Below are 14,252 nucleotides of genomic sequence, written 5' to 3'. Positions count from 1 at the left end.
AAGATTCTTATTGTCAAGAAGCACTGGTATCAGCATCTAAAGGGTATAGTTATTTCAGGACTTTTATTGGCAAGAGAGACAGGGCAGGCCTCCTCTGTGGAAGTTTGAGTGTAGTTAAAATCTGTCATGAAACTGAGAAATGCTTCGAAATTTTGCATAAGAAAAAAAAAGTCAATCTATGCCACTAGTTATTTCCACAGCTGTGTTACACAACGTCTCACACAGTATTACTAATCAAAGAATATCGGATTATTTAAACACCCATATGTTTGACACCTTTATTAATTAATGAACAGGTATCACACTGTTACAGTATTAATAAGGTACATCGCTCCTTCATTGAGGGTACATCACTCCTTTATTGAGGGTACATCACTCCTTTATTGAGGTTACATCACACCTTTATTGAGGGTATATCACACTTTTATTGAGGGTACATCACACCTTTATTGAGAACAATCGTGTTCACAAATGACTAAAACTGGTCTCACAGTGCTACAGTATTATTAGGGTACATCACATTAACAAATTCATCACAGAGGAAGCTATTGGTAGTAAAGTAATAAAGAAGCTGACTAGGCTGATTGTATTTGTAAACCTTTATGAAATAATTATGGGACTATGTTTATGTATAAGATGTGTACCGTAAGCGTACTGTTGAAAACTAATCGATAATGGCCATGTTGTACTGTATATTATGTGCTTATATACTTCATGATGGCGAAATACATTACTTTCATATATGTGCTCTTTCCATCGACCTCAGTTTTATCTTTACTCTCATAATTAAACACATCAGGTTAAGGTGGACATAAAGAGAAACTGTAACCTTTACAACAATAATTATTTCCATTTAATTCTGTTATGTTGTGCACTGCAGCAACCAATGTCGTTGTTTTAGTCATACTCTTGGCTAAATGGATCATATAATTCGTAGAGCTGGGCACAAAAAATCATAATCCATGTAAAATTTTGTATAGTGATAAATATGTATACACAGAAGCAGCAGGGAAACAGAGGCAGCAAGCTAAAAACAGTGTTCCAATTGCATTACCATGATGAAGGCGACGAGTGCGGTGTTTTAATATGGCGACCAAAGTCACACGCTGATTGTGGAGATAGAGCTCAGTGGCTCTACCCAAACACAATACCAGAGAGAGAGAGAGAGAGAGAGAGAGAGAGAGAGAGAGAGTTGTACAAAGATTGCTGTCTACCCAGTTCCGTCTGAAAAAATTTACAACTGGCGAAACACAACGAAATCCCAGTCCCTACTAGTGCGTGTTTCGAATGGTTAGATTTTTCTGCTATGTATTCATCAAACTTTAGGAAGAGAAATTTTACTCCGTACATGATAAGTAAATATTTCCTTCCCCACGCTAGACGACCAGTTCGTTTGTTACCCGTCCCTGCCTCTCCAACGAACTGAACGGGTATTGTTTTCACTTGGTTTGTCTGTTTGTCTCTCTGACTTAACAACTTTACGTGAAAACTAATGGTGCGATTTTGACTAAAATTACAGGGATGATTGGCTATGACCTTCTGATCACCTGATTGAATTTTGGGCCAAATTGGGCCAAGACGCAGGCCGTAAGACCAAAAAATGTTAAAAAAAAAAAAAAAAACGGGAACAGGTAAAACTTATTTATTTACCATTACTCGTTTGAAGGTCGTCATATCGACATGAAACCAAAACCTACAGGTGCATCTTTCAATTCTGCATCCTATAACATGCCTCATTACATCAGGGGGTTAATCCCAGTTTCCGATAGGGAGTCAAGTGTCAGGTGGGTCAGGCCTAAAATTTCAAATGGGCATAAAATCGTCAATTTTCACCCAATTTACTCCAAATTTGATATTTGGCATCATTGACTATAATCCTGTTGTGTTTATACGTCAGCATTAAAACGACTGCCGAGGACTGGTTTTGTGTGCCTTGTCACTGCATATTGATTACTTATATTTTAACTCACATACGTTGTTTATGGGCCGCAGTCTTTTTTTTTTTTTTTTTTTTTTAATCGGGCGGTCATCACCGCAAACAAAATAAGGAATTATGGTAGATCAATGTTAGGTTAGGCCAAAATTGGCTACATTTTGCCTGGTGCTATGTCAAAACATCGGTTTTCCTATGAATTATTATAATTATTATTATTAATCTTATTAATATTATTATTAATAGTTTGATAAGTCGAACTGTTTCAACCATTCCCGTAAAAGCTGGCGTGTTTATTGATGGGGAAAGAGTGATATCTCAAAAAACCAAAGACCCGATGGAAATAGTACTCAGAAAAGTTGCTCCAAATTTCAGATTAGTATAAAAACCAAGATTCCGTATTAAAAAATGTTGTGGTTGAAACTGCAGACTTCTTGATCATCTTAGGTTAGGTTAAGGTTAGGGTTAGGTTAGCTTAGCTTAGGTTAGGGTTATGTTGCGTTGTATTAGATAAGATTAGAAATGATAAGGTTGGATTAGGTTAGCTTGGGTTAGGCAAGGTTAAGTTAGGTTAGATAAGCTTAGTTAAGTTTAGGTTAGGTTAGGTTAGGCTAGGCGGCTTGGAAGCATATATACATGAGTGACCAGAGGGACACTCAGTGGAATGCATCTTTCCGACAAGGACAACGTAATTTCCAAACCACCCTTAATAATGGGTTAGGTTTTCTCATCACTGATTAGGGTTTCACAAAACGTGTTTTCCGGATCCAGAATCTGTACTACAATCCAGATCGGTCCCTAAACTTAACTGATTGTTATTTGGGACATGGGCTGTCTACCCACCAAATTTGGTCCATTTTTCTCTTTCAGTTTTTGAGTAATCGTACAAACAAACAAACAAGGGTGAAAACACACACTCCTTGACGGAGAGAAAGACACGAACATCCTCCAGAAAACAACACACTTAATATCTTATTATTATTATTACGTGTTCTGAGCTGCAGTAGTTACTTTTTAATTGTTTTTTTATTTGTACTTGGTAAGGAGAGCAAGAAACTAACAAGGAGTGTATGTGAGTGAGCTGGAGGGAGGAGGAGGCACATGATGAGGTGGAGGGACGGAGTACAGAATTATGAGAGAAGGGTATGTAAGATGGGGAGTGGCCAGTGAAATGGCAGGGGACAGGGCGATATGGAGGCGGTTTGTTTGTGATCATCCCCTACGGGATTAAGGCATCTGGCAATAGATAGATAGATAGATAGATAGACAGGTAAGGAACTGGAATCATGGTGTACAAGGAGGTACACATAAAAATGGAATACACTGGTTATTCTTTTTCCTTTATTCCAGTAAGTTTCGGATTACATTGTTTTGGCATCCTTAGCCTCCGTTTTTTATCAGCATCTCCCATTTTCTTCTCAAATTTCATCCTTCTCTCATATTCCATCTCCATTTCTTCTTGACTGGTTTAGGATGGCTGCTGCACCAACGCAGTCACCTTTCCTGCTGCTGCTCACCTGCTGCCAAAGAGCAAGTGCAGAGATGTAATGAGAGAGAGAGAGAGAGAGAGAGAGGTAAATAGAAATGGGATATATATATATATATATATATATATATATATATATATATATATATATATATATATATATATATTCATCAGCCAATCCCACGTTGCCCCATGAGGAGCGTAGGAGCCCGGGTCTAGGCGGTTCGTCCTGACATTTAAGATGAGAATGAGCAGCCTCGCTCATTCCTGAGTGGCATTACATGAGCAATAAACCCCAACCACCCCTTGGATAAAACCCTTCACCGGCTCAATCCGACTGGAGTGCAATAATTACCCTATAAGCCACCAGACACAAAAATTTGGTTATATGGCTACCACCCAGCGTAGTAAATGGTTTCCTGGTGTACAGGAAACCATTTGGCTTGTCACTCAGTGCAGAGTCACCCACAGGCAGAAGGAAGAGGAAAGACTGAAGGAAAGAAAGACAGAAGAGGATGGAAAGAAAGAAGGATATATATATATATATATATATATATATATATATATATATATATATACACACACACACACAGATGGTCTAGTCTGTTCACTCTAATTTGGCCAAAAATTGCCATCACTCCATCGTCTAGGCTCGCAGTCTCGTCGGGGAAGCTCCCTAACACCTCTTCCTTAGCGATTTATTTTTGGATGCGTTTGGTTAATTTCCTTTTGCACGCTATTTATGCAGAGTATTACACTATTGCTAGGATTTTTGTTACAGAGGACATTGTAAAAAGCAGATTAAATCGATTAGGAAAAGGAGTTAGGGCAATTCCTTTGCCGACGAGGTTACCGGCCACGATATATTTACTACTCAAATTGCTGCTAGTCACGAGGAAGTGCTATGGAAAGGATGTAGAGCCGTAGCATTGTCTTTTCTGCCACTGAGACGGAAAAGGAAAAATATGGGCCATGATGAAAGAACTTTCGTAGTTGTAGTAGTAGTAGTAATAATAATGGTGGTAGTAGTAGTAGTAGTAGTAATTGTAGTAGTAGTAGTAGTAGTAGTAGTAATAATAATGGTGGTGGTAGTAGTAGTAGTAGTAATTGTAGTAGTAGTAGTAGTAGTAGTAGTAATAATAATGGTGGTGGTAGTAGTAGTAGTAGTAGTAATTGTAGTAGTAGTAGTAGTAGTAGTAGTAGTAATAATAATGGTAGTAGTAGTAATAATAATGGTAGTAGTAGTAGTAGTAGTAGTAATTGTAGTAGTAGTAGTAGTAGTAGTAGTAATAATAATGGTAGTAGTAGTAATAATAATGGTAGTAGTAGTAGTAGTAGTAGTAATTGTAGTAGTAGTAGTAGTAGTAGTAGTAGTAGTAAGTGTAGTAGTAGTAGTAGTAGTAGTAGTAGCAGTAATTGTAGTAGTAGTAGTAGTAGTAGTAAGTGTAGTAGTAGTAGTAGTAAGTGTAGTAGTAGTAGTAGTAGTAGCAGTAATTGTAGTAGTAGTAGTAGTAAGTGTAGTAGTAGTAGTAGTAGTAGTAGTAGTAGTAGTAGCAGTAATTGTAGTAGTAGTAGTAGTAGGAGTAGCAGCAGTTGTTGTTGTATGGGTGGTAGTGGTGGTGGTAGTAGTTGTTATTGTAGTAGTGGTGGTAGGTGTAGCTGGACTACTGGTGGTAGATGTAATTATAGTAGCAGTAGTAGCTGTAGTAGTAGTAGTAGTAGCGGTTGTAATAGGACAAGTTGTTGTTATTGCATTAGTTGAAGCAGTAGCAGTAGTAGTAGTTGTTGTTGTTATTGTAATAGTAGTAAGTGTAGTTGTACGGTAGTACTGGACTTGTAGCCCCAGGTTTGTCTAAAATGTGAACCCAGTGGACTGCAGGCTGAAGTTGTCCTCCTCTTGCAGTCCAGTATTATTCATTCGGCGGCTGAAAGGGGTTAAGGGACGTTTGCATAACCGGACAGTGATGTGTTAATTTGTCGTTCCAGATATTTACAGTAACATGCACTCTATATCCTTTCCAAAGCACTTCTTCGTGACTACCACCGTGTACTGTACATCATCTGTTCTATCTATCTATCTATTGCCAGACGCCTCAATCCCGTTTGGGGTGGCCACAAACAAATCGCCTCCAAGTCGCCCTGTCCCCCGCCATTTCACTGCCCTGCTCCCAACTCACACCCCCCTCTCTCATATACCTCTCCACCCCATCCCTCCATCTCATCCTCGGTCTCCCCCTCCCTCTTCCACCCTCCACCTCACTCACATACACTCTCTTCGTCAATCTTTCACCCTCCATCCTCTCCACATGGCCAAACCACCTCAGTGTGTTCCTCACAACGCTTCCTATCACATCCACATCCACACCACAACGCTCCTTTACATCCTCATTCGTCAGCCTGTCTCTCCACGTGACTCCACAGGCTCCTCTTAAATAACTCATTTCCACTGCTCTCACTCTTGACTTGTGTCCTTCCAACAATGTCCAAGCTTCACTTCCGTACGTTAGAGTTGGTATCACAATACTGTCATGTAGTAACTTTTTTACTTCCATGCTCACTTCCCTGTTTCTTATCACTGCTTTTAAGGAACCAGCAACCTTTCTTCCCTGCTGTACCCTTTCAAGCACTTCACCCTCCAAACCTCCATCCTTACTCATCACACTACCCAAATACTTAAACGTACTCACATTTTCCAATTCCTCACCATCCAACCTCGCTGTACATTCACTGAATTCACCTCTCTCAAAGACCATCACTTTACTCTTCCCTACATTCACCTTTAGGTTCCGTTTCTTACACACTCTCTCAAACTCATCCACCAAGCCTTGCAGCTCACAATTCAAGATGGAGAGATGGCAATTTTTCGCGTATAGTCCTTCTACACTAAACTGACTCAGATTTTCTCCCCATTGGAGTTTATTTCGCTTAGCTCAGTTGCGGAATTAGAAATAATATGGATCTACATCCTTCCACGGCACTTCTTCGTGACCAGCATCATATTCTAGTGTTGATCTATTGTTACAGCTCAGCAGTGGCGAAGGAGAAACGGAATTGTTAGGCAAGTTAAAGACAGTCCAGTTAAAGTGGACAGAGTATGCATTTCAGAGAAATATATCACTTGTTAGCCCGGTGGTTCGCAGAGCAGGGGAATTCCCCCCTGGGGGAAATTTGGTCATTCCAGGGAGGGAGGGATAAAGAGATAAGGCCAAAATAGCTAGAGTGGCTTTTTTCATGTGTTGTTGGTAATTGATCTTATGCACGCATGTTTTATGGCCAAAGGGTTTTTGGCTTTTAATTTGTGCTTTTCAAGAGTGAGGATTGGCGTGTGGAACCTGCTGGTGGCGTGTGGCAACTATTGTATTCCCAGACAACACATTGCGCCACTCAGCTGGTCCTGCCCGCGCCGCTCAGCTGGTCCTGCCGCGCGGTCATCAGTTTCCTTGATGTAAAGCAGGTTTTTCAGATAAATGAAAATAAATTAACATTGGAAATGAACAGTGAATTATTAAATGAATTATGTGATCTGAGGTAGTGAAATACCTTTCTGAGAAATCGGTGTGTTTACAATAGTCTTCCGGGGTGATGGATCAGCTAATAAGGTATGGAGAAATGATTTGTGCTGGTTAGAGTAGAATGCTTCATGAATAACAATGTGAAATGCATCATGAATGACTTGGTAACATTTATATAACCGTCGAACAGAAATGAGAATGCATACATGTAAACTTAAAGGAAAGCGGGCATGTAAAAGAAGAACCTTGTACTGTAACTACTGTGATGAATGCTTAAGCAAACCAACTCTTCGTGTAATACCATGTTCAGAAATATATTACACAGTAAGAAATATATTATGTAAGAAAGTATGTACTGTAACTATGAAATGGTGTACTATACTTCAATAGTGACCAAATGAGTGTCTTGAAGTTTGAGTGAATCCTGAATTGTGGATTTTTTTTTTTTTAAATAATATCTTATTTTCCATGGATCTGTTTGCTTCTTTTTTTTTTTTTTTTTGTACATATCTTGTGATTCTACAACTGTTAGAAAAAATTCAAACTGTTGCAGAGTTGTGGCATACCCGATTAAAACAGTTAGTACAGTCGCGATCCAAAGAACGTAATAAATCCTTCTCGATGCTGGGGGACAGGAAAGCAAGAATGGTCTGCTGTTTGGACAAAGCTCCAGACCCCCTCCCCGTCCCCCTTCTCCCCCTCCTCATCCCCCAAGTACCACCACGACCTTTGATCGAGACGTTGCTCACTCCTTTGCTTCGCTATTCGAAGCAGGATCTCAAGACTGTGGATTCCAAATTACGTAAAAACATTTGAAGAAATTCTGATTGCATAGCAACGGAAAAAAAAACATGATGCAAAAAGGGATAAACGTTATACTTTTCAAATATAAATTACTGAAGTATTTCCCATAACATTCAAGTTCTCATGTAATTCTCTGTGGTAGAGAACCATGTTGTTGGACAGAAGTCATCCTCAGCGAGATGGAGAGGCGACAAAAAACTGACGAAAAGACGGACATATCTTCGCCTTAAAGAGTTTCATCAATTTTTTTTTTTTTTTTTTTTTAAATATCACCAGACACATTTAGTAAGCCCAGGTGATTGTAAACCATTCCAGCGTGGAAAAGAAAACACACAGACAGACACACGTCATTTGAGATTCAGGATGATTGCTATTTTACTCTTGCTAAAGACAAACGATTACATCCATCTTCGGAAAGATTACGCCTCCTACGCAAGACAGACAGACAGACAGACAAATACAGACTGTGGATGATCGATTCACGTTGACTTATTATATTCTTGTTTCCACAAGATGACATGATTCAGATGACAGGAAAACAGAGCCTTGTAGACGTATAGAGGATGACGTGGAAGGCGCATGGGACAACAGAGAGAAGGAAAGACAGAGTTGCAATTATCAGATCACATTGATTGCTATTCCGCTCCTGCTAAAGGCAGACGATTTCATTCAACTTAAGTGAGACTAAACTCAGTGGCGCAGCCACGGGGGGGGGGGGGACACGGGGGCCCGGGCCCCCCTCCCGAAATTTCTACGTGTGTTCGAGAATAGATTGCTAATCTTATAATTATGTCGAATACTTGTTTCATACAGGGTGTAATACTCGGTATATCACATATTTGGAGAACTGAAAGAATATGCATTTTTAAGTAGAAAGTCTTCTGTACACATATACCTTTTCAGACTTTACTTTAGGTGTGAGACAGACATTCAAACTTATGCACGGGAAGCCACTGGCGGCAGGGATGAGTGAGGAGATGAGACAAGAAAGGAAGCAAGGCGTGTGTGCCGCTATGCAAAATTTTTATTTTTTATGCATGTTATGACATTACCTTCAAAATGGAAAACTACTCTACTAATAGGTTTATGTAATCAACCATTTAGGAGTACTTCAGGACATGTAGGCCTACATATAGCAAAACTGGCAAGAAAAATAAACTAGTGTGGCAACGTTTACTGGCCATCAGCGAAGTGTAACTCGCTGATCACCCGCCTGCGCCATCAGTCATCAATCAACTGTCATCACTACTGTTAAGAAGCTGGGTTGCTGGCCAGATTGTTCTCGATAATTCCCGATGTTTATTTTAGTTCCGGTACGAATCAGAGTTGCCAGTTAGCATGTTGTTTGTGAACTTATTTATTTTGTAAGTTGTACATTTAATTTTTGTGCGTTTGTTCTAAATAATGTTTTACTTATGTGATTGTTAAATTCTGTAATTTAAGTTAAGTTTGTATGCTAAATATTTAAAGTGTTATGCAGTATAAGAAAACGCTGGCATGTTTTGGATATCCGAGTTGGCAACTGTTCCTTCTAGATTGTAGAATGCATTAGAATATAGGAAGCTTATATATGGATGGCGAAGAGACTAGGTTCAGTCAGTTTCAGTTCAGTTTGAGTGTAGTTCAGTGTCAGTGCAGTGCAGTTTGTATATTTTCGGTAGTTGTGAAGTGTTATTGGCAAACAGTGAAGTGTTATTGCAGTTTGTGTAACTTCGGTGCTTGTGAAAATAGTAAAGTGTTATTGGTAAACAGTGAAGTGTTATTGAAGTTTGTTTATCTTCAGAGCTTTTGAAAACAGTGAAGTATAATTATCTGGAAAATAAAGACAGTGAACTTAAGAAGCCAATCTTTATTTTCGCTTTGGCTGAACTTGTGTGCTGTTCACCGAAAGGCTGCCCATAGGAAGAACAACTGATTAGGCAACGTCCTTCCTATACTGAAGTACTGTTGAAGCCTGTGGCAGTGTGAGACGGGGATATAACACTGGTGTCAGGAATGTGGATTAAATGCTAAAGTGAGTTAAATCTTCGACATAGAGCAATGGGGTGTGCAGACAATGTCCCAATCAGGCAGAAAGAGGAAATGTCCCTGGCGACAATCGTGAAGCTATTACAGGCACAGAACGGAGGACAGAAAGAACTCAAAGAACAATTACAGGCCCAAAGTGTACATTACAGACACAGAATGATGGACAGAAAGAACTCAACGAACAATTACAGGCACTGAATGAAGAATGGGAAGAATGGTATGAATAGCTTCAGGAGGTATTACAGGAGCAACAGAGGGAATTACAACTGAGGATGTAAGGACAGCTGGATTCTTTCATGAAGAAAAAGCAGGAAGAGCAGCAGCAGTTGAAGAAGGAGGTATATGTTGAGCTACAGCAACAGGAGTGTGAGGTAAGTAATTATATGATGGAGTTCAGACAGCATCTAGATGATCAGTAGAAGCATGTAGATGACCATCTGAAGATTAGTGATGGAATAGTGATGGGGTGCAGACAACATGTAGATAGCCAGTCGAAGCATGTAGTGGACCATGTGAAGATAATTAGTCAGAAAATTGAGGTTGTAGAGAAATATTGCACTGCTGAGCCTCAGGTTAGTGTACAGGGAGCATATGAAAAGAATGGACAGTGTATGGTTATTCTTGATGGATCCCAAGCATCTAAAGGCAGCATAACAGGGTTGAATAATCAGAATGTAGCAGACTTAAGTCCTGGACTTAATTATGGTGCCCCAGTTTTTAGGCCCCAAACCAGTGAAGTGCAGGGCTATAATGGGGGTACAATTAAAAAGAAACCTTAGGAATTTGATGGTAGAGTATCTTGGGAAGCTTACCGTGCACAGTTTGAGTTACTTGTTGATAAGAATGTTTAGGATGATAGGCAGAGGGCAGTGCAGCTTGTTACTAGCCTTAAGGGTGCCGCAGTGGAAATTCTGGGCCAGATGACACTGATGGAGAGGAACAGTTATCAGTGTTTAGTGGAAGTAATGGAGCATAGATAGGGGACCATGTACCAGACTGAGGATTACAGAGCAAGATTCCAGAGCCGTGTACGGGCTCGAGGCGAATCCCTACAGCAGCTTGCTCATGACCTGGAGAGTATGGTATACAAAGTGTACCCCGGAGCAGCACATAACCTGTTGGCTATTCTTCTTAGGGCTCAGTTCATCGATGCTCTTGATAGTCCGGAGTTGAAAGTCAAAGTGGATCAGGCACAACTCAGAAGCATGCAAGAAGCACTAGCCAGGGCTCTAGAATTTGAGTCCTACGTCAGGTCCAGTACATCCACTTCTCAGACTGGTCATTCTGCTGGATTCAAGGCAAGAAAGGCAAAAGTACGTGAAGTGGAAAATTTTGAAGGAAGGTGCTGGTACTGTGAAAAGCCAGGACATAGGAAAGAGGACTGTTGTAAGTGAAAGAGGGAACAGGAGAAGATCAGAGAGAGTTGCTGGTTCCACGGGAAGCCAGGACACAAGAAGGTGGATTGTTACAAATGGAAGAAGGAGCAAGAATGGAACAGTGAAAGGAAACCCATGATTGCAACAAATGGGTGTTGGACGTGTGGCGAGGTGGGACACTTCAGCTATGAGTATCCAAATGAGAAGGATGAGGATAAGCAGAAGGCTGGTGACAAGAGTCAACAACTAGCCAGTGATTTCCAAGAAGCCCCACCACTGAGGAGATGCAGGAGAACCTTGATGAATACCTGTAGTGTGCAAGAAAATGGAAGAACAGATGGCAAGCTGTGTAGTAGGAATGGGAATCTTAGCAAGAAATGCTGCCATACTGTAGTGACAGGGCCGGTGTTAGATGAAGAAAACCTGACGAGGATGCAGATTTACAACCAGTGCTTGAGTGGCTGCAGTGGAGTACAGTGCAACCATCATGGGAAGAGGTTTCTAGATTCAGCCCTGTGACCAAGAGCTACTGGAGTCAGTGGGACCTTCTTGATTTGAACAATGGACTACTGGAACATCAGTGGGAGACACCCAATGGCCTCAGCAAGTATTGGCAACTGGTGGTCCCGAAGAAGATGAGGTCCGAGATCTTGGATGAGTCCCATTACCAGATCATTAGTGGGCACCTGGGAGTGAAGAAAACTCTAAGTTGGCTGTGACAGAGGTTTTACTGGATTGGCATACAGGATAATGTTGAAGAGTGGTGTCAGGCCTGTGATAAATGCTGTGCTAAGGGACCCAAGAAACATGGTTGTGCCCCTCTTCAGCAGTGCCAGATGGGTGCACCGATGGAAAGAGTTGCGGTGGACATTCCTGGATCTCTGCCACTCTCTGAATGAGGGAACTGGTATATATGTGTCGCCATGGACTACTTCACAAAGTGCCCAGAAGCCTATGCTATCCCCAATCAAGAGGTTGCAACTGTTGCTCAGGTGTTGGTTGACCAGTTTTTCTGTCGCTTTGGGGATGCTACACAAGCTACATTCAGACCAGGGTAAAAACTTAGGGGCTGCTGTGTCCCGTGAATGCTGCAAGTTGCTGGGGAAGAAGAAAACCAGACTGACCCCACTAAGGGAACAGTCAGATGCGATTGTGGAGAAATTAAACTGGACCCTGGGACAAGAACTGGCCAAGTACTGCATAGAGGGACAAACAGAATGGGACCAGAAATTACCTGCATTGTTGAAGGCATATTGGTCTGCATCCCATGAGTGTACCGGCTACACACCTGCAAAGCTTATATTGGGCCATGAGTTATGCATACCCGTTGACCTGTTAATGGGAGGACCACCTGGTGAAGAGCTGCCTACAGACACCTCCAGCTATGCGAAGCACCTTTAGGAAAGGCAGGCTGAGGTACATCATCAAGTGCGAGGAGCCCTTAACTTTTCAGGAGAGTTGATGAAGTGCAAGTATAAGACCAAGGCAAGTGACTATCCCTTCTTCCTCAGTGGAAGAAGGGACAGTCACTGAAGCTGCAGAGCCCATGAGACGGGCCTTACTATGTGCAGAACTGCCTATCAGATGTAATGTATCGGATATGGGGAGGCAGGAAGTCTCGCGCAAAGGTGGTACACGTGAGCCGTCTGCTGCAGTACCATGGGCCAGGACAGTACAGCTGAGATGGCCCTGTGGAATCGTGCTCACCCGCAGCCGAGGATGTTGAGGAGGACCAAGGAGCTGAAGTGCAAGAGGATGGTGACAGTTTCCCAAGGGAAGAAGTGGATCAGGAAGGGGACCAAGACATTCCAGGAGGAATGGACTGTATGGACGACCAGGGACGTCGTCAGAAGCAGCATTGGAGAAGACCTGATAAGTTGAAGGATTAATTTATGTATAGTTAGATGCTTCATTAGGATTAAGGTTTATGTTTGTATATATTGTGTAGTTTTGTTGGGACGACAAAGAACTAGGGGAGGGGGGTAGTGTTAAGAAGCTGAATTGTTAGCTAGATTATTCCCTAGAATTCCTGATGTTTATCATAGTTCCGGAATGAGTCAGAGTTGCCAGTTAGCCCGTTGTTTGTGAGCATAGTTATTTTGTAAGTTGTACATCAATTTTTGTGCCTTTTTCTCAGTAATGTTTTATTTATGTCATTGTTAAATTCTGTAATTTATTTGTTTGCTAAATAATTTAGAGTGTTATGCAGTGTAAGAAACTCTGGCATGTTTTGGATATCTCTGAGTAGGCAACTGTTGCTTCTCCTAGAATGCAGAACACTCTAGAATATAGGAAGCTAATATATTAATGGAGAAGAGACTAGTGCAGGTTCAGTCAGTTTGAGTTTAGTTTGAGTGTAGTTCAGTGTCAGTGCAGTGCAGTTTGTACTGTATATATTCAGTACTATTGCAAATAGTAAAATGTTACTGGCAAACAGTGAAATGTCTTTGCAGTTTGTGTGTCATCGTTTCTTTCGAAAATAGTATAGTGTTATTGGCAAGCAGTGATGTGTTATTGCAGTTTGTATCTTCGGTGCTTGTTAAAACAGTGAAATGAAGTAGGCAAGCCTTAAGTGTAATTATCTGGAAAATCAAAATAGTGGACTTTAGTAGCCGGTGTTTATTTACGATGCCTGAGCTGATGCTGTGTACTGTACAGCAAAAGGCTGCCTCTATAAAGAACAACTCACCGGGCAACGTATTTCCTATACTAAACTACTGCTGCTGAAGCCTGTGGGGGTGTGGGAAGGGGATGTAACATTACAGCTCGTGTTACACCAGTCCAGACAACTCGCTCATTATGGTACATCCACGCTGTACTGCGGCACGAGCTGAAAATACGTACATCGTGGGTTTCCTGGGATCACTGCAGGAAGAAACGGAAGCAGCCGCAGCAATCATGTATACGGGACTTTATGAGTTCAAGTTTTAAAAGGTCAGTTTATGTTTAGCAAATGCATTACACTGTAGAGGATATTATTACTGGCATGTATCATTGGTGTTATTTCCCAGAGTTCTAGGCACTGTAACAACCCAGCCAACATTTCCATATGAGTGATATATGGGTGTTATATGGGACAACCTATATGCACATAGGTCGTATATGGTTTGCCC

The 14,252-nt window shown here is 41.2% G+C and overlaps 1 protein-coding gene across 2 annotated transcripts in view; it reads right to left on the bottom strand.

Annotated features, from left to right (window-relative positions):
• Positions 1–3,274: 3,274 nt before the first annotated feature.
• Positions 3,275–14,252, bottom strand: part of LOC145395437 (uncharacterized) — a 121,685-nt gene continuing 110,707 nt past the window's right edge. The window contains exon 4 of one of the 2 annotated variants that reach the window (XM_080269039.1): positions 3,275–3,450. Coding sequence is in view for 1 of the 2 variants with exons in the window: in XM_080269037.1 (XP_080125163.1) it covers positions 3,447–3,453 (7 nt within the window). In the remaining variant the exon portion in view is untranslated. Of the gene's footprint in view, positions 3,454–14,252 lie in introns of both variants that reach the window. The other variant, XM_080269037.1, reaches the window with a different exon arrangement.

Source organism: Coenobita brevimanus, chromosome 31 (assembly GCF_032717465.1).
Source record: "Coenobita brevimanus isolate Jiangsu-jjx chromosome 31, ASM3271746v2, whole genome shotgun sequence".
NCBI classification, from domain to species: Eukaryota; Metazoa; Arthropoda; class Malacostraca; order Decapoda; family Coenobitidae; genus Coenobita; species Coenobita brevimanus.
Note: the sequence above shows the minus strand (reverse complement) of the source record. Positions and strands in the feature narration are given on the sequence as shown.